Source organism: Chelonoidis abingdonii, chromosome 19 (genome assembly GCF_003597395.2).
Source record: "Chelonoidis abingdonii isolate Lonesome George chromosome 19, CheloAbing_2.0, whole genome shotgun sequence".
Lineage (NCBI taxonomy): Eukaryota > Metazoa > Chordata > Testudines > Testudinidae > Chelonoidis > Chelonoidis abingdonii.
The window spans coordinates 10,352,620-10,373,196 of NC_133787.1; the positions used below are offsets into that span (position 1 = coordinate 10,352,620).

At 43.3% G+C, this 20,577-nt stretch overlaps 1 protein-coding gene across 2 annotated transcripts in view; it reads right to left on the reverse strand.

Annotated features, from left to right (window-relative positions):
* The window catches only part of NFATC3 (nuclear factor of activated T cells 3), a 163,502-nt gene that overhangs the window by 80,810 nt on the left and 62,115 nt on the right, over window positions 1-20,577 (reverse strand). For both annotated transcript variants that reach the window (XM_032780949.2, XM_032780948.2), the window contains exon 3: window positions 5,794-5,956. In XM_032780949.2, the coding sequence (XP_032636840.1) occupies window positions 5,794-5,956 (163 nt within the window). The remainder of the gene's footprint in view (window positions 1-5,793; window positions 5,957-20,577) is intronic.

Here is a 20,577-nt window from a genome sequence, read left to right on the forward strand (position 1 = left end):
TGTTCCCAAGAAAATGTTCTACTGAGGTTGCCCACTGTGGTATTCGGCATCAACAGTTAACTTCTGATATAATGATGCAGTGCCAAATGCACCATTTCCACAGTTTCGTTGCTTCTGCACAAAGGAATGGTGAACCTGCTCCTCCCTGATGGTTTATGTAGAACATACATGCTATGTTGTCTGTCATGACTTTTATGTGTTTGCCATTGATCAATGGTAGGAAATGAGCACAAGCGTTCCAGACCACTCTGAGCTCCAACAGGTTGATATGTACTGTTGATTCTGTGGGGGACCATTTGCCTTGAACTGTGTGATTGTCTAGGGGAACTCCCGAGCCCAGTAAAGATGCGTCTGTTGTCAGTATCAATGTTGGAGGTGGCTGTGTGAAGCGACCCCTGTGCAGACATTTTGTGATCCTTCCACCATTCGAGAGCCTTTTACTGTTGAGGGCATCAACAGTAGTTTGTTGAGACTATCTGTTTGGTGCTTATCCCATTTATAGCCATATCTGCAGACAATGCACGTGGAGCCGTGCATGACTTATCACAAAGATGCCCAAGTATTTGCAGGCAATTTCTAGCGGAGGTCTAGCGGCTGGTCTGAATGGTGTCAATCAAGGTGATAAGGGTGTTGAACCTGTGCAGTGGAAGGCATGCTTTGGCCTTCACTACATCAAGAAAGGCTCTAATGAATTCTGGATGTTGCACTGGAGTCAGTCCATGTGTGTGTGTTCAGTTGTACTCCCAACGGTGTAAATACATCCAGAGTTTTTTGTGTGGCCAGTAGGGTGTCTTGGAAGGATCGTGCCCTGAGTAGGCAGTCATTTATATATGGGTAAATCATAATTCCACATTTGTGAAAGTGGACCGCTAGCACTGATAGGACCTTGGAGAATACTCTGGGTCTAGATGATAGGGCGAATTGGAAGTACACTGAATTGAAAATGGTCCTGACCAAAAGTGAACCTGAGGAACTTCTGTGGGATGGCTGAATCACTATGTGAAAGTGGTTCTTGGCCCTACAAGATGCTTAATCTCCCTGGTCTAGAGATGGAATTCTTGCAGTTAGTGTAACCACCTTGAATCTTGGTGTCTTTTCGCATTTCATTAGTGCTCTTAGATCAAGAATGGATCATCCTCTGGTTGGGTGGTTTTTTTTTTTGATATCAGGAAGTATTAGGAGTAGAAACCCTTCCCTCAGTGTTGATTGGGAACTGGTTCTATAGCACTAAGGTCCAGGAGATGATTTATTTTCTGACATAACAGACTTTTGTGAGAAAGGTCCCTGAAGAGTGACAGGGAAGGAGGAGGGGTAGAAGGGGAGGGAAGGAGGTAAAACGGACTAGATAATCATAGGAGATTATCTCCAGTACCTACTTGTCTGATGTTATGATTCCCAGTTTTGTTGAAAAAGAGCAAGACAGCGTTTGAAGGTATGCAGATAGCTTGAGTTTTCCAGCAACTGATGGTGGGAGTGGTAACTCTGGGCCTCAAGCAACGTCTCAGAACTGATGTTTCAATATTGAGGGTTGTGCAGTTCAAGTTTTGGACGGCTGCAGTCTTTTGTTTTTGAAGCCGATGTCTCTTCCCCTGGGGTTCATAATGTCTCTAGGTGGAGGGAACTGCACCAGGATCTTTGTAACATTTGTGATTTACTGTATCATCTTTTCTGTGCAGGCATGTAAATCCCCAAGAAGCATAATGTGGCCCTTGAGTCTTTCAGTGTGTGTAGTGAAGAATCCGTCTTCCCTGCAAAGAGAGTTCAGATCCCTCGAATGGAAGATCCTCCACTGTGATTTGGACTTCTCTTGGTAAATCAGAAAGGTGAAGCCAGAAAGCTCTCCTCATCACTACCGCCATCGATATGGAGTGACCAGCTGTGTCCGTGGCATCTAATGCACTTTGTAGTGCTGTCCTTGCTAGAAACTGGCCCTCAGTGATGATGGCTTGGAACTGCTCTCTGATAATTTGGGAGGTGATCAATAAAGGCATTGAGTTTTCCATAGCTGATATGATTATATTTTGCCACCAGGTCCTGGTAATTTGTAATCCTAAACTGCAGAGTTGCTGATTAATATGATTTCTGCCAGATAGGTCCAATATTTTCTAATCTTTGTCATAGGGAGTTGATCTAGCATGGTCCTGTCTTCCACATTCATTTACAGCACCTGCAACAAGCAAATTCAGAAATGGGTGAGAAAAAGAGAAAGTCTACATCTTTATAAGGCATAAAATATTTTTTGTCTGCCCTTTAACATGTAGGCATTTTCGAGGCCATCGTTAGCCAGATGATCTTGGCTGGGTCTAATGGTGCCTTGTTGACTGGGAGTGCAATATGCAATGAGGACATGTGGAGGATGTCCGGCAGTTTGTGTTGCGACAACTCTGCTTATTCAAGGGAAGCTGAGGGAGATAGTCTTCCTTTATCCCAATGAGTCCTTGAGGTCCTAGAGGACTGGTATTTATGAACTGCCCATGGATCCCACCATGGCCACTGAGGTGGTGCAAAGGGTATGGGTGGTGATACCCTAGGATGTCCTGCAACTGTACTATTGGTATTGGAGGTTTTGCACGTGGCTATAGGTGAATGGTCCCTTGACCTTGTTCTGGGGAGCTGTGCATTGAGACCAAAGATAAGTTGTCATCATCCCCACTCTCTGCTTCTTCACTCAAAGGTGGAGCAGTTAAAGAGACTGGTGGGGAGTGTTTCAGTACTGTAGGGGATTCCAGAGACCAAAATGTAGTCGGTAAGGGGATGCCAGTGATGAGTAGTGGAGATTCCAGTGTTCCTGAAACCAACACAGAGAAACAGACAAAATTCCTGCAGGACCGTGGTGGTAACCGATACCCATGAGTCTGTCTCGTCTAGCTTGTCAGTGTTGAGAGAGTCTGATAACTGAAGACTCTTGTGTGTTATGACCATCCAGAAGAGGGTTCCCTTTAAGTGCTTGGTACAGCGGCTTTCCTCGTCTCTCGCAGTGCCATTTTAGAAAAGGTGTTACAGTCTTTATTGCCTTTGAATCAGATGGTACTGACGCTGCAGGCTGTGCTCCTCGGGTCTTTAGACAGTATGGGTACCAGAGAAACCTAGTGCCTTATGGGTACCATGCCACAGCTCCCTCGGTATCAAGGTCATTGACTTTACAGGGGATCTCTTCCTAGCCAACTGTTCAGCCTGTGGACTTGTAGCCCTCTTTCAAGCTCTTGTGAGAGGAATCCTTAGATTTCCTCTTTGACTGCACCATAGTTTAATGTCCGTGGACACTGATGGTCATGTCAGGAATTGTTGCTACGGGGGAGTCCCAGGACCAGGATCGGAGGCCAATCTCAGGGGACTCTGCATCATGAGGAGCTAAAGCTTCAGGTCATGGCTCTTTCTTGCTCGTCTTTAATTTCTGACAGAAGGTACATTTCTGTGATACGTGAGCCTCTCCCAAACAGCGAATTCAGCACAAATGGCTGTCGCTGACTGGGATAGCCTCTTCACAAGAGAGGCAGCATTTGAACTGGGGGACCCAGGCATACCCCTTCTTGAGGTCATTCCCTAAGACGGGAGAGGACAACAAAATCAAAAACTACAAGGAGGCAACTGTTTTCTAAGTCAGAACAAAAAAGATTTTTTATATATTAAAAAGGAAAAAGGAGAGGTAATAAACTAATAATGGAAACTCCAGTAGCTATTCTAAAAATTAAAACAAGGTTTAAAGCTAATTGACTGTCAGATTCTACTTATTGCTCCATTTCAGACCAAGGGTGGTTAAGAAGGAAATTGAGGGCAGTTCACCTGCACAGTGCTAGATAGCCTCGAGACAGAGAACAAGATAAGGAAAGCACATATATGGGCCAAATGGACACTGCTACCTAGTTTCCAATCTGAGGCTTGGGAAGACATACACACCTGCAGTGGAGCAACCATAAGACCGCTACTCAAAGAAGCAGCTGGAATTTCCCTATAATGGCTGGCCTGGGCACTAGAACTGAGAGCAGGGTGCCTATATCCTAAATGACCTCACTGAGGGAACTCAGGCAGCATGGAGGAGGAAAAAGACATTTAATTCAAATACAGAAGATACAAAAGCCAGACTGGAGGTGAGGCAAAAAAGTAAAAGATTAGAGCAAAGAGCCTTGAGACTGGGAGCCAGTGAAGGAAAAGGGTATGTGTGTCTGTGATCAGGAGAGTGATCCAAGTGCAGGCTCACCTGTCAATTCCCTTCATTGTCACTGTGACAAAATACTCCCTTTGACACTGTAGTGCAGTTTGATACACAGCAGAATTTCAAATTATGACAGCATAATCCAGCATTTAAGAGCACAAGAATTAGATTTCAATCCCCATTCTGTCACAGATTTGCTGTCAGTGACCTCTTCATGTCTACACTTAAATTTTCCTGGTATTCTGGCAAAACTCCCTTAGAACAGATGCAATTACAGCAGTACTAAAGTGCTTTTGCTGTTATAGCTTATTCCAGTTCAGCGAGCAAAATAAACCATACAGTCACTAAAGCTTTTGACAATAAACTGTGTTGCAAAAAAAACCCACCGACACCCTTAACTGACAATACATATGTTGGTAAAATTTAAGTGTAGGTCTGGCCTAAAGTAGAGGGATGCCACCTCTCTCTTTGTGACTCCCAGGATTAGGTAGCAATTCGAAAGCACTTCACATTTATGAAGTATTTGTAACAAAAGGAAGAATCCAGCAAGAGCCAGTGTAGGAGTCAGGACATTTAGTGTCATTCACTGCTAGCCAAAAGGGGATTGCCACATGATGAACTGCCAGAAGACAGTGAAACCAAAATGTCTACATTTCTGCTTTTCCTGTGGAAATAAGGTTGAGTCAGGCTGCCTTAAAAGTTGCTTTCAGGGCAACAAAAAAGTGAAGAAGTGGCTGGCACTTTCTCCAAAGGCCACAAGAATTGAGCCGGGAGAGACTTTAGCAAATCATCTTTTGTCCTCCCCCTTACTAGCAGCCCACTTAAGAAAGCCAGCGATGTGAAGCTTCCCAGTGGGCCAGAGAAGAGCAAGCAGTTGCGTGAATTAGCCTCCTTCCCCAACAGCAGCAAAATCTGGCTAGTTTACAAGGAGATAAAAAACAAAGCTAAAAATTTGTTTACCGCAAATTTTTGATCTGTAGTTTACTGCAATGAAAATTAGCAAGCATCTACTTGAAGTACCTCATGGTGTTTTACATAAACAGTGTGATAAAACAAAACCATCAAAGAAATTATAATCCTTGTCATACACCAGTTTTCATGTTATATAAGAACGGCCATACAGGGTCGGAGCTTTGGTTCATCTAGCCCAGTATCCAGTCTTCCGACAGTGGCCAATGCCAGAAGTGCCAGAGGGAATGTTCAGAAATGTATCCCTGATATTGAGGCACTATAATCCACTAATCAAGCGAAGTTATAGCATTTTGAAGTGTTACAGAAATTAGATCTTAATATGACTGAGTATATGTAATTTATCATGCTGTAATCCTAATCCCCCCCACCCCAAAAAATTTCTTTTCCAATAGAGTGAAAGAAATTATGCATACTGTCATGAAGCCAATGATAAGTCTATAATATACAACATAATTCATTATATGGTCTGTAATTGTAGCATAAATTTTACAAGTATAAAAATGTATTTAAGAGACTATATTGGAGCAAACGGTATTCTACAGAGATGTCCCATCTACTCAGGATCCTAAGACGTTTCACAAAAAAACAGTAACAGTTTAGAGTACTGCACTGTAAGTATGATCGATTTTCTGTAACAACTTTTATGTAGAAGTTAAAAAATTTCATACCTTCACTACTGGGTGTGCTCCAGTAGATGCTTTTACTGCTCCCCTACTGCCTTCTGTTTCATAATGAGCTCTATGGTGAGTTTTAGGCTGTACGTCTATTTTCAGTTCACATTGTCCATAATGAGTTGGTAAAGGCCAGTCTAGTGGTGGTAATGAAGATGTGCTGAAAGCAAGACACGCACAATAAATTTAAGTGAACCATGCTACCTGGCCACAGTGTAGAGTCAAAATATCTACAACTACCGCTCACACTCATTTTATACTATATTTACCATTTTGTAATGAAAATGACAAACAGTTTTACACTTTATTTCAACTTACAAATAGTAAAAATTCTGCTTCAAGAATTTTATACATGTTTATTCAAAATTTAATTTAAATTTGTTTCTTTGGGGATTAATTTTTGGAAGGGGGAGGAGTAACACTGGTTAAAAGAAAGAATCCAGGAAGTTGCTCTGAGAGACTCCATACACCACTTTATCTATGACAACAGGTATTCCGCAACATACCAGTATTTGTCCTCAAATAAGATTGCCAACTGAGTTTAAATTATGGTGGTTTTGTGATAATTGAAATTGATAGTTTAATCTCAGTGTAACCTTTCTGCAAGCTTCATTAGCATCCATTTCCCCCCCCCACACACTCCCCCAAGTGAAAAATTACAATCTTAAATGTTTGATGTCTCTAAAGTGTTAACTGTTCCAGTTTTCTAGCTGCCATTCAAACGAAGGCAGTACCAGGACTCGAGGAAACAAGAGTTGTCCAAGCTTAGTAGAAGGGCTTGATGCAAAATGGTGCAGGGCTTTTGGATTAAAACAAATATGATCAAGTTATATGATTAGATTACTTATCCTTTATACACAGTAATAAAGTCACTCCAAACACTGGGGGTGCAGAGTGAGGGGAGGAAGGTGGGGTGGAATAAAATCATCAGTAAGAGGTTGAGAAGGAAGTAAGCAACCCATGCCACTCAATTCTACCACTGAAGAGGTAAATCCATTATATTTATCCCTTTAATTAAGATACACATTTATATATAATTCTAATAAGATGACAAATCAGAACCAATCCAATAAATAACCAGTAGAGCAAAGAATGCAGGAATTTTAAAATTCAGCACAATCTTTTATTTAACTTAAGTATTTAATTTAAGTATTTCCAGGAATATGACATAGTCAAAATGAACCCTGCACCCAGAACAATCATTTGTAATAGCAGTATGGTAACCTTTGAGTCATTATTCTCCTTAAAGGTAAAGCTTAAAAATGTTTCCTTCAAAATTGTTATACTGCCATACTCTGGCTAGGAGGGAAGGCAAAACATGTTAAAAGACCAGTGAATGGTTTCATCTCATTAGAATGTTTAATTCAATCTCTTTCCCTTTTACAGGAAAAAACTTAACCCACTCCTCAAGTCACAGTGAGATCCACAATCAGTAGCATTCAGAGCTCAGATGAATGGCAAAATCTCTCCTAAACGCAGATCCCTGTTACTTCCAGGGAACTCAGCCAAATCTCATAACATATCCACAGCTGGAAGGCAAGTGCTAGGATTGAACAAGAAGCATTCCTTCCCACCATACTGCAGGGTAGCACAGTTTTGTCTTTAGCAAGTATCTGGATGAATTTATGCTCACCCTGCCAAGTCGTATGTTCCCCTCTTAATGCAAACATCACTGTGCCCTAGCAGGGAACAGAAGGGGAGAAGAGAAGGCACCATTAACTGGCCTCCTTTAGAAGAAACCACCACTGCTACCCACCTTCTGTTCCCCTGCTTCAGGAAGTATTTCTACCAGGTACCTCTCCCTCAGGAGGAGAGGAAACAGACTGAAAGGCATATCTAGATCACCCAGATCGTGGGGGAAGAGGGCAGACAGCTGGTAAGAAACTCCCCTCAAAGTGGCCTGGTGACTGCTCCTCCTTCCCTAACAAGAGGTGAGCAGGTGGGAGGGATGACTAGTGATGTTAGCAAGAAGGAGAAAATGGGCAGAGATGTGCTGCCTAAATTGCCAAATAAAACTATCAACAGTAGATTTTGCTATTTACTTATTTAACTGCTATCCTAGATTCCTCTGATGGATAAGGAAAAAGTGAAGGTTGAGGTGTTCAGCCTGCAAAAAGGGAAATAAAATGTCAAAATTAAGAAACACAAAAAAGGTAGGCTTCTTAAAACTGAAATGCAGGGTCAAAAGAACCACCACTATTTAAGCTTATTTCTTCCTTCATGTCCCAGAAGTACTTTTCCATTTAACCAACTACTGTTGTCACAAAGGAAGGTGCACTATTGTGTATGAGAGGTCACAAAAGAGATGGTCTGAGAGAGGACCTAACATATTCACAGTATGAACTACAGAACTACTGACAGACTGACTACCAACAAGTTTTATAAGCAAGCATTATCAATCTTTTCCCTTGAAGTTAATAGCCCAATCCTCCTCCCCAACTGGTCTCCTTCTAGAGGTTTTCACCCCCCCTTCTGCAAGATAACTAGTAAGAATATGGCAAAAGCCCCATGTTAGGCAGATCCCTATTGCCCCTTGAATTAGAAGTTTTCATATAACCGCACAAACAGGAAAAATATGCTAAACCACAAGTGACACAAAGTTTCAAATTTTGTAGCTTTTTGGAAACTATCAATATCTCAGTAAGAGTAACATAGAACAGGTACAAGTAAAACAGCTTGCTCATCTTAATAGGTACAGTTTATAAAACTTCTAGAGATTCTTCCTAATGGATACTATTGTGTTAGGGCTTGGCTACACTTGCAAGTTGCAGCGCTGGCGAGGGAGTTACAGCGCTGCAACTTAGCAGGTGTCTACACTTAAAAGCTCAGCCAGCGCTGCAACTCCCTGTTTGCAGCGGCTGGCTGTACACCTGGGTCTGCCTTCCGGCCGATGTGCAGACCACGCTGGTATGCAGCGCTGGTCATCAGGTGTGCAGACACTCACCAGCGGTTTTATGTTTGCCTCCGGGTATTAGGACTGTATATCCAGCATTCCTTTCAGCCTCTCCTGCGTCATTTCGCATCTTACTGCCCTGGGCTCAGAGCCTTCGAGAGAGCGGGAGTCTTGTAGAGGAACCCGAGAGGGGATGGTTACGTGGGTGTTTGGAGACTCCAGGAGTCATGCAGGCAGGAGCTATTTTCTAGCAGGAAGAAGCTAGCCGTCGCAGCTGCTGGACTGGTAGTGAGGACCAGCAGAGAGGCCTTTGTCCTCACGTAAGAAGCTTTTATATAAGGATGCAAATGTTTTTGGGAGCAGGGGGCTAGGCTGCCTGCAAGCATTGCCTAGATTGTGGAATGCCCATGCATTTCCCTGTTAGCTGCTCTTTGCTTTTCACAAGCACAGAACCCCATGGCTTCCAGAGAAGCAAACCACCCCCACCCCACCCTTCCCGAGTGAGCTCGGCCAGTGTGCAGAGTGGCTCTGAGCAGTAGCTGCTGGTGCGCAGATGTGTGGTGTAGGTTCCAGTGTTATTTCCCTGACTGTCCTTTACCTTTCCACAAGTCACTCAGAAACCCCCATGGCTTCTACAGTGAAGCAACCCCACCCTTCCAGGTGAGCTGTGCAGCCCCCCTATCCACTCTGATGCGCTGTGTGTGGGGAAACTCGCCATCTTATCTGCACTGCTGGCCTCTCTGTTGCTATGCTCCAGATGTGTAGAATGATGCTCACAAAACTCTTAAAACAATGCAGCTGCTTGTATTAACATTTATCTCTGTGTGTTTTTTTAAAGTGACCTTGAATACTGCTCCATCAGTGCAGACTTCTGAAAGACTGCAAAGCTAGAAAAAAACACAGGAAGACTAAGAAAGAGATGGTGAAAGCAGTTATGAATCTGTGTTCCACAGAAAATAAAAGTTGCAAGACTGGAGGATAAGGAAACCATGAAAAAGGACAGGTGCCAGATTAAGGAGAAGGCAGCCAAGAGAAAGAATTGACTACCAAACGGGAAGCACAGATCGCGGGATGACTTAGAATGAGAGGCTTTTTTTTCCCCACTTTCTTTTTTTTCATGTATTATTTTACTTTCCATACTATATGAATAATAAAATTATATACATTGCATCATATATGCTGTTGATTGGTTATTAATGACTGCTGTTCACATGTGGGGTCCCTGCCACTCCCTGGGGGTGTGCACATGTTTGGTTCCAGCTGCTCCCTGCGGGTTAATGCCCTGGAAACTGCAGAGCAGCAGTGGACATGGGGTCGGTTGAAGGCAGGGCAGGGCTGATGGAGTAGGGTCTGGGCTGCAGGCAGGGCAGGGATGTGGGCTGGTTGGAGACAAGGCGGTGTGGGCAGGCTGGCTTCAGGCGGTGGGTGCAGCAAGAGGGTTGGACTGAACAGGCAGGGGGGGCGGGTTGGGGCAGTGTGTGCAGAGCTGGTGCGGGCGCAGTGTGTGGGGGGCTGGCTGGCTTTGGGCAGGGCTGCAGGGTGGCTGGAGACAGGACAGGGTGTTTGGCAGAGGTGGCTGTGGGCACGGGCTGCAGAGCTGGCTGCAGGCAGGGAGGGCCAGACTGGTGTGGGCAGTCATGGGGGTGCGCAGGAGGCAGCGTGAACCCAGCCCTTTAAGTAGCCCCAAAACCCCCTCTACTCCGGGGACCTTTTAAATAGCCGCGGGAGCGCTGGGGAAATGCAAGAGGGAGGCGGGGCTCCGCGCGGCTATTTGAAGGACCGGGGTGGCAGAGGCGCTGGAGCCCCGGACTCTTAAATACCCCCCTCACGCCCCAGGCTCGGGGGCTAATTTAAAGGGCCCGGAGCTCCAGACGTGGAGAACGGGGCTTGCCGCGCCCCGGCCGGATGGCGGCAAGCCGGCGACCCCGCTCTCCCGGCCGGAGCCCCGGCCAGAGCCGGCAAGCTCCGCGACTCCGCTCTCCCGGCCGAGCCCAGAGCGCGCAAGGCTCCGCGACTCCGCTCTCCCGGCCGAGCCACCGCCAGAGGCGGGCAAGCTCCCGCGCACCCGCTCTCCGGCCGGAGCCCCGGCCAGAGCGCGCAAGCCTCCGCGACTCCGCTCTCCCGGCCGGAGCCCCGGCCAGAGCGCGGCAAGCTCCGCGACTCCGCTCTCCGGCCGGAGCCCGCCCGAGCGCGGCAAGCTCCGCGACTCGCTCTCCCGGCCGGAGCCCCGGCGAGCCGGCAAGCCGACGACTCCGCTCTCCCGGCCGAGGCCCCGGCCAGAGCGCGGCAAGCCCCGCAGCCTGGCTGGAGCTCTAGCTGGAGAGCGGGGCCATGCGCGCTCCCGCTGGCGCTTCACTCAAAGGAGCGGGACCATGGAGCAGACCGCAGCTGGGACGGGGTAAGTTAAAAAAAAAAAAATTAAAAAGGTGCCTAAGGTGCGGGGCCCTCTTAGGCGTGGGTCCGATTCCTGCAGCACGGGTCGTTGGAACAGGAAGCGGAATGACCCGCACCCTCCGTCCCCTTCCCACAACCACAGCGACAAAAGGGGACGAGTGCTCTGTGGGATAGCTGCCCACAATGCACCACTCACAACAGCGCTGCAACTGGTGCAGTGTGGACACACTGCAGCGCTGGTCGCTGTCAGTGTGACACACTGCAGCGCTGGCTGTACACAGCTGTATGGACCACAGCTGAACTGCCAGCGCTGCAAAACTGTAAGTGTAGACAAAGCCTAATTAGATTGAGTTATGCTGCATCATTATGCTGTTGTTCTCTAGACACATTTGTAAGCAATGCTTAGTTCAATTCTGAAAGCAACATGGACTAGCTTAGTGGAAGAGCCAAATGTTAGATTGAAAAGCATTCTTCTATCCCCCTTCTCACTTATTTATGGGATCAAAACTTCAATTTACAGAATGGAGACGAAGACAGAATTAGCTGAAAGTCTATGCTTGCAACAGAACCATACTGTAGAATAGGGGTCGTAACCTTTCAGCGGTGGGTGCTGAGTCTCATTTATTCACTGGAATTTAAGGTTTCGTGTGCAGTAATACATTTTTAACATTTTAGAAGGTCTCTTTCTATTAATCTGTAAATATAATAACTAAACTATTGTTATATGTAAGTAAATAAGGTTTAAAATGTTAAGAAGCTTCATTTAAAATTAAATTAAAACGTAGAGTCTCCTGGATTGGTGGCCAGGACCCGGGCAGTGTGAGTGCCACTGAAAATTAGCTCGAAGTGCCGCCTTCGGCACACGTGTCACAGGTTGCCTACCCACTGCGTAGAACTTATTTCTGAAAGTTAAATAAATAGCGAAATATGCTAGCTATTCACAAAATGACTATGATCCCCAAATGGCCCAGATGTGCCTACTCAGATCAGAACATCTAAGACTAAGTCACCAGGCTAAAGAGATTTCACTCTACTGAAGAGCACGATGACGGTCCACACCGAAAGGAGGAAATTTTCGTGAATACATTATTATCCTTAGAATAGATCTCCATTGCCATTACTACTATTTACAGAATATGTAAGGATAATCCTACATGGAGATTGTCCAGGCATTAATCTCATAGCCAGATGCACTGGTTCTTCTGAAGTGAAGGAAAAATAAACCTCACAGAATGGGCTCCAGTCAAGGAAGCGGCTGTAAAGCTGAGCATGAAAGAACTAGGTTATTATATTTCTATTGGTACTAATTCTGTCCATCTACAATACAGTCTGGATTTATCTATTCGTGGGGGAGGTTTTCCCTAATAGCAACAGAGAAATTGGTTTAAAGTATATTTTCATTCAGATTTTTACAGATTAGTTCAAATACATTCTTGGCATGTTGTCCAAAAATATTTGGGGGTATGATGGCTTTTTTTTTTTTAATCCAACTGTCTTTGATTAGAGTTTAGTGGGTTTGTTGGCTAATCAGTTCTCTGCAGGGTTTTCCAGGTGAAGCCACTGTCTTGGAGAATAAGTTGTTCTCAACAGATCATCCATTCTATACACAACTACTCTACTTTACCCATCTGAACTAAAATGAACAAAGTACAGCAAGAAAGTAGATGTTATAGTTAGTTATGTAACTAAATTGGTTATCAAAAACAAAAGCTCAATATTTGATAGTTTTATACAGATAAATTTTACAAGATTTATAGATCAAACAGAGCAATCATACTAACACCTTCAAAAGGACAAGTTCAAATCAATGTGGACATATTGTAGAACACTTTCTCAATAAGGAAGTCAGGGTAATAGTACTATGTATCAGATACTGGAAAATAAATCTAGAGACTCCATCTTTTGATTTAAGAAAGGTCAATTGAAAGTATTTTGCACTATTATTAGAAGAGATTCTAAATGTTAAATTAAGCTTTTCACTACAGAAGGCATCTTTAACTTTCCAATATTTCAATCTTTGAGGCAAAATGATCCATGAAGGTAATTTATATGGCCTTTTGTAATTAATGTTTTGATTTGAAATTGTGAGAAAGTTCGCAAATTTGATGCTTTAACGTTTGTCTTTAATCCTTATCTATTCCAGTGTTCCAGATGTGGCCAGCAAAACAAAAAAATGGAGATTAAAAAGTCAAATAGGTTTAAAGAAAAAATATGCAAAAATTAGTGCTACTATGGAAAACTTTTCCCTCAAAGTCTGAGGTAACTTATTAACTTATGCATGTTTACAGGTACAGCTAGAAATTACTGATAAGGCTATTATTTTGTATCTCAGAAGCCAAAACATGCAAAAACAGGCTCCGAGAATTAATGTGGCCAGCAGCTCATCTCCCTCTCCGCCTAAGGGTTTTCAAAGAGAGGGGAGGGGGAGAGGAAACAGCCGAATCTTCTGTTTCTATATTTCTATATTTTTACAATCTTTACTTTTTTGGGGTCTGGGAAAAACCAAGGTCCACAGACACTTTTCAAAATGTTTCCAGTAAAAGCCCTACTGTCAATCATTCCAGTGTCTTTAGTAGTCTATGTAGCCGATTCTTTTATATCAGAATCTCGTCTTGTGGTTTTCAAAAGCACAGAGATGGATTTGGAGAACCTACAAATGTTTCACTGGTGTAGTACAGCACTATAAAAGTCTGAGCACTTTATGAAAGACTCACAAATAATAAAGCACAATACAACCAAAGGATGTGATAAAAGCATGCATAAGTCCTATGATCCTGGAGAGACAGAATAGGTTACAGACTACAAAGATTCTGTAGATGGTAGTAAGACAGTTTCATAATCCGATTAATACAAGCCTCAGAATGAAGCTGAGACTGGGATGACCTCAAGGATATATACAGTACCTCAGTGCAGAGCTATCACTAAATGAAAGAAACCCATAGTAAATCACTGAGGACACCCTTTAAGGTGGAATTAAACAGAAGCTATTACAGTCAATTGAAGAAAAGATGAAGGCACCAGAATGTTAACTGAATAGAGATAACTGTACCTTCAGCAACTATCATCTCAAAGTCTGGTGGATCCAGGTTGAAATAAAAAAACCCCAAACAAACAAAGGGCATTACATGTCAACTACGGACAACAACTCCAAATGATTATGGGGTAACCAAGAAGTCAGTCTATACTGTCTTCACCCCTCAGACCCACCTTAAGGGGGAGCTTTGGTTAAAATTATATGATAGAAGTGACCTTTAAAGCCCATCTAACAATTTGACTCCACCTCCTCTTCTCTGTACTGCTCAGGAACAAACTCAGTTGGGATTTGGGATTGCTTTGGAACAGTGACACTTTCCAGAAAGATCCATGCAGATGGAACTCACAGGCTAATAATAGTCTTCTCTTAGGTGTGCTCCCATCCACTCAAAAAACCCTCATTGAAGGACACAGATCTTTAGATAGGAGCTTCTTATAAAGTCTTCTCTTCTGCCATTCTCCATTCTGAACTAGCACAAATCTTTTCTTTGACCCAGTGGTAGCAGACACTGGGATCCATGCATTCATTCAACACTGGTGAGTTTTTGAATACAAGTGAAGCTGGAACCAGTGCTTTCTTAATTTTCAATTTCTTTCACTTAAAAATGTTCCTGTTCCCTTTGGCTTCTTCAGTTCCAACCACAAACTCTGTAGGATTAAGAGCAGTGACAGACCTTCCTAGGCATTTAAAACTCCCATCTCCTCTCACCATTTTTCTTGATGTTTAGATCCATAGGTCTATAGGGTCAACCTTTGCTCCATCTGAAGCACGATCAGATGCTCATCCAGTTGCCCTTCCCATCAAATCCAAATTTAAAATGGTAAGAAGGGCTTGTACACTCTTAACAGTTCATATCCACACACCCAAATCTGAAGAGTAAGTATACTCTTCTCCACCTTGAACACTTAATTTAGCAGCAAGGCCATGTTTTAAGTTCAATTCAGTCAGTGTTTCCCTTTTACTTTTTCTTGTCAAGTGATATTCATAGTAGTTTTCTTGATCATGTAGCCAGGAGTGCAGTCACCTCTTCTGCAGTAACTTCTGCTTTGTTTAGTAGGATGAAGGTGTGCTCACTACTGGTATTTCTTCCAAATTAGAGTTTTTATTTTAAAATGGAAAGAGTATTAACCAAAAATGAGTTGGACATAGTTGTGGCACAGTTTAAAACATGAGAGTTCTCTAATCGTAGCCTATCCCAATCTTTTGGAGGGTTTTTTCCTAGAACTGCTTGTAGGACAAAAATACTAATAAGGCTAATTTTCATTGTGCATTTGTGGTAAAATGAGTAATTTAATTTCATTGCTTCAAGTAATTCTGGAGTATAAAGATAGCGACAGAAATTGTGTGACAGTTGTTCCTGCTGGGTTTTCTTTTTGGTTGATGACAGGCTAAAAAGACCTTTCCCAACCTCCATTTGTACTAATTCTACAGTGATAGGAAGATCTGGGTCACACATGTACAGTTTCAGATCAACTCTCCCATTATTTTAACTAGTAGACCCCATTACTAAATGCATTTTCAGTATTCTAGTACTGTACACTGATTGGTAAAACTTAATATTTTATCACATCAGAGCAAAATATGTAATTGAATCACATGTTCAAATGTGAAAGTCAAGTATTAAACTTATCTGAATTTCTAAAGGTTCGTTAATGGTGTGTAAATATAACATCAATTGTTTAGCTTATTAAAAATGTAATAGGTTCAAAGTTCTCTTGCTTATTTCACTTAAGTGGACACTTATCTTCAAAGTCAGTGATTTGCAAATATATTTTCACAATAAGTTTTGCTAATGCAGCATGTTAGTCTTATTCTTTAAAAAGAATTGGATACCAACATTGCAGAATAAATTGGCCATATTCCACTCTAGCGCTGAACATTTATTTGTCCTCCTTATCTTTAAAATAAAGTTATACTGATCTTTGGAAGATGGAGCTTTGATATACTGTTAAAGTTGGAATACCCGTCTGCCTCCCTCTCGTTTATATTTCTAAGCTACCACTTCTCCTTGGCTGTTTGCTGTCAAAGGTTTCGCTACAGACAAGTCAAAATGCCAGAAGCTTAAATTTTCAGTGTTAGCTGTCAGACTTGTTGCAAATAAAAAAAGAGGCCATCAAGTTGCCATCAGGCATTCACCACTAAAACCATGGAGATACTTGAGCCCCCTACTGCCACCAACCACAAAACTCTGTTTGCTTTTCACCAGAGTCAACAAAAAGGTACTGCTTGAGATCCTGCCACTACCTCTCTCTGTGCTTTAAAGTAAATATTGCCACACTGAACATGATGGAATATGCAAAAAATGCATGTCAACTTGTTTAAATATAAAATGTACATATTTTTCTAACTCAAGAAAACTGCTGCATAAAAATTAACGTACAAATCTCCAAAGCCTCTAAAGATGAAAATAACTTGGAGACTTTTTTTGCACTGCATTGTTTCACTAGATGTGTTAAACAAATTAGTATGTAAAAATGTCTTCTTTCTTGGTAAACAGTGTGCACTTTGTCAAAAAATTATTCCAGGGGCTAAAATTTTGGATTACAGGATACTTTATGCTAAACAGATTGGAGCACAGAGAATTTGCCCTCACAAAAACCGAAACCCACACCCCAACATTCAACTTCTCCCAAGGTGGTGCTGCTTGTAGAAGTTGAAGCTATATGCAGCATTAGTTGCATGCAGTTGGATGTTCAAGATAGATGAAAGTCTAGTAAGGGTCTGTAAGAAGAAATTCTCCTCTTTGAGTCAATGTGTTTCAGCTTTTACCCTTACTAGGTGCTGCCTTTTGCATTGAGAACTGTACTCTCCACAACAGCGGATACATATGTTTTAGAGTAAATTAAAGCAATGATAATCTCGCTAAGAAGTGTGGAGGTATTTTATTACGATTTTAAAAAAATTAGAAAAAAAGGGTATTACATAAAATAATAACTGAAGCTACACTAACAAACTGATGATTATCTCTGAATATACTTTAATACAGCTTACTCTAAGTTTTAAAGCACAATAATGGTTAACCAGTTAACCTATTTATGAGAGAATCAGAAAAAGGACAATTGAGAAGCGATGAAATACAAAGAACAGGAAAAGCAAAGATTTTAGTATGGCAAATTACAATGTAAGCTGTTGCAACAGCTGGAATTCCTAGCAAGGTACTGTACTGTCCCTGGACCCTGCTGTGGGGACTGAGATCTTTTGGATCACTCTGGCCAATAGACATCTCAAGTTTGAAACAATCCCCTTCCCCAGTCTTTTTTGTCAAGTAAAGGATCTCATCTCCTCCAAGCTAGAAGGCTTCCCCACTATTTGAAGGTCTTCTATTTTACCCCTCATCCTTCCAGCTTCCTGACATTTGTGAAACAGGGGTGGAGAGGCCACTTCAAGTTAGTTTTTTGGGCCCAAGTGCCTCCCTCTGCTATTGCTCATTATACTTAAGTAAAAACAGAATTAAAGGTAGTCAGTTCTTGGCAGTTTCAGACTATTTTAATTACACAAACCAACAGATTGCCTTAGAAGGCATAGATATGTATCCTGACTCTATACAGCATCCAATGTTATGTGGATTTTTGTAAAAACCCAGAGGAAGTAACTAGGTCAAAGCATACAACCCTATAAACAGTCCTCCTGAGCAAGTCTTAGGAATTTTCTATGGGAGGTATTAATTGGAATACAAAATCATTCCTTCAGGTCACTTATCACAGACTACCACCTTTGAAGATGATCAGGAAAGTGTATTTATTGGTTTCCATTTTAAAGCTACATCTCTGCAGGTGTCTATTAAGGATTTTGATGTTCAGTACTGCTACTTTACAACCAACTTTCTTGGAATTAAAGAATAAAAAAAGGTGTAGAACCTGGAGTGTATTTCAGGGTGTGGATTAAAGGGTACTTTAAGGTCTAATGTCTACTGTTTTAACAAACAATAGTTACAAAATGGCTGGGCGATTCTTTCTGGACTGTGTAAAAGCAATTATTTCTTGAGGTCTTTCTGAGGCACGCAAGATTGTCCTTTTGAAAGGTCCCCAAACATTCTTCCCTTGCAGCACAATTACGATAGTCTTTCAGCAAAGAACAGTGACTTTGCACTATTGCATCAGAAGCCATGCCTCTAGCTGAGAAGATAAAGTCTGCACCCTAAGGCCTGGTCTACACTACGCATTTAAACCGATTTAATCCTGCACCTATCCACACAACGAAGCTCTTTATATCAATATAAAGGACTCTTTAAACCGAATTCTGTACTCCTCCCAGACGAGGGGAGTAGCGCTGAAATTGGTATTGCCATGTCAGATTAGGTGGGAGGTACTGGATCTGATCGCTGTATGGGGAGAGGATTCCGTGCTAACAGAACTCCGTTCCAAAAGACGAAATGAAAAAACATTTGAAAAAATTTCCAAGGCCATGATGGCAGAGAGGCCACACCAGGGACTCAGTACAGTGCCGTGTGAAAGTTAAGGAGCTCAGACAAGCCTACCAGAAAACCAAAGAAGCAAATGGAAAGTCCGGGGCAGGGCCGAAAACATGCGCTTCTATGCTGAGCTGCATGCAATTCTAGGGGGTCCGCCACCACTACCCCACCCCTGTCCGTGGATTCCGAGGGGGTGGTAATCTCAGCCATGGCTGAGGATTCTGCGGATGGGGAAGATGAGGAGGAAGAGGAGGACGAGCTTGTAGAGAGCACACAGCACTCCGTTCTCCCAACAGCCAGGAGCTTTTTTCTCACCCTGATGGAATTACCCTCCCAGCCCTCCCAAGCAACTATCCCAGACAATGAAGCCATGGAAGGACCTCTGGTGAGTGTACCTTGTAAATATAAAACATGGTTTAAAAGCAAGCGTTTTTAATGATTAATTTGCCCTGAGGACTTGGGATGCATTCGCGGCCAGTACAGTTACTGGAAAAGTCTGTTAACATGTCTGGGGATGGAGCGGAAATCCTCCAGGGACATCTCCATGAAGCTCTCCTGGAGGTACTCCAAAAGCCTTTGCAGAAGGTTTCTGGCAGCGCAGCTTATTCCGTCCTCCATGGTAGGACACTTGACTTGACCCACGCCATGCATGTAGCAAGTAATCTGGTATCATTGCATGACAAAGCCTAGCTGCGTATGGTCCCGGTGATTGCTGGCATTCAAGCAACATCCGTTCTTTATCTCGCTGTGTTATCCTCAGGAGAGTGATATCGTTCATGGTAACCTGGTTGAAATTCAGGAATTTAATTAAGGGGACAGAGATGGCCATTCCTACTGGGCTGTTTGCCTGTGGCTTAAAAGAAATCCTTCCCTGCAGGTAGCCAAGCAGGGGAGGGGGGGGGGGGGGTGATTGGCGCTGAGCTTTTCTGCATTTGGCTAGCAGGGATCTTCCCTGCTACCAGCCACGGTGGGGGGGGGGGGGGTGTTTAGCAGTGATCTTCCATGATACCAGCCACGGGGTGGTTTCTGCTGCTGCACATGTTAACAGGAAAGAAGCAGCACTCAACGGGCTTTGCTTGCTATTTGGAAAGGAGGGCGCTGGATAGATGAAGGCTGCAGAAGACGAAAGACAATGGCTTACCATGGCCTGCATGCAAGCCGAATTCTGCTGCCCGGACCTGCGTCTGTGATCTGTAACACCAAAGCCGCAGGCACTCAATATTAAGATGCAAAATGCGACCTTGTAGTGAAAACACACGTGCAATGTAAGGTAAATAGTGTTGTTTACCGTGAAAGAGTATAACCATTGTTCTCTAAAATGTATCTTTTTAAATACTTCTCTCCCTTTTTTCCCCTCCCTCATGCAGCTGCAAATTTTTCAAGCCTCCCTACTCTGTCCCGAAGGCTCTCTCAGATAAGGCGGCAGAAAAAAAAGACGTGAGAAGAAATGTTTTCAGAAATTATGGAAGTGACCCGCAATGAAAGAGCTCATCTGAATGAGTGGAAGGACGTGGTAGCAAAGTACAGGAATGATGCCAGTGACCGTGAGGACAGGAGAGATGCTCGAGATGAGAGGTGGCGGCAGGAAGATCAGCGGTGGCGGGATGCAACTCTGGGGCTGCTGCGTGATCAAACTGACATGCTCTGGCGTATGGTGGAGCTTCAGGAACAGCAGCAGGTTCACAGAGTGCCGCTGCATCCCCTGCATAACCACCCTCTCTCCTCATGTTCCTTAGCCTCCTCACCCACCAGATGAGTAAAGACTCGTGGGGGAAGGCTCCGTGCACTTGCCCATTTCACCCCAGTGGACAGCCCAACCAAAAGACTCATTATTATGAAATTTTTTTAGTGGCCTTTTCCTTCCCTACTATCCTCCTCTCAAACCCCACCCGGGCTACCTTGTCAGTTCTCTCCCTCTTTTTATAAAATTAAGTAATAAAGAATACATGATTTTTAAACGAGAGTGAATTTCCTTAGAAAGCAAGCTGTGATCGAAAGGGTGAGTGGCTTACAGGGAATGAGTCAATTGGGGGGGGGGGGGCAGGTTTC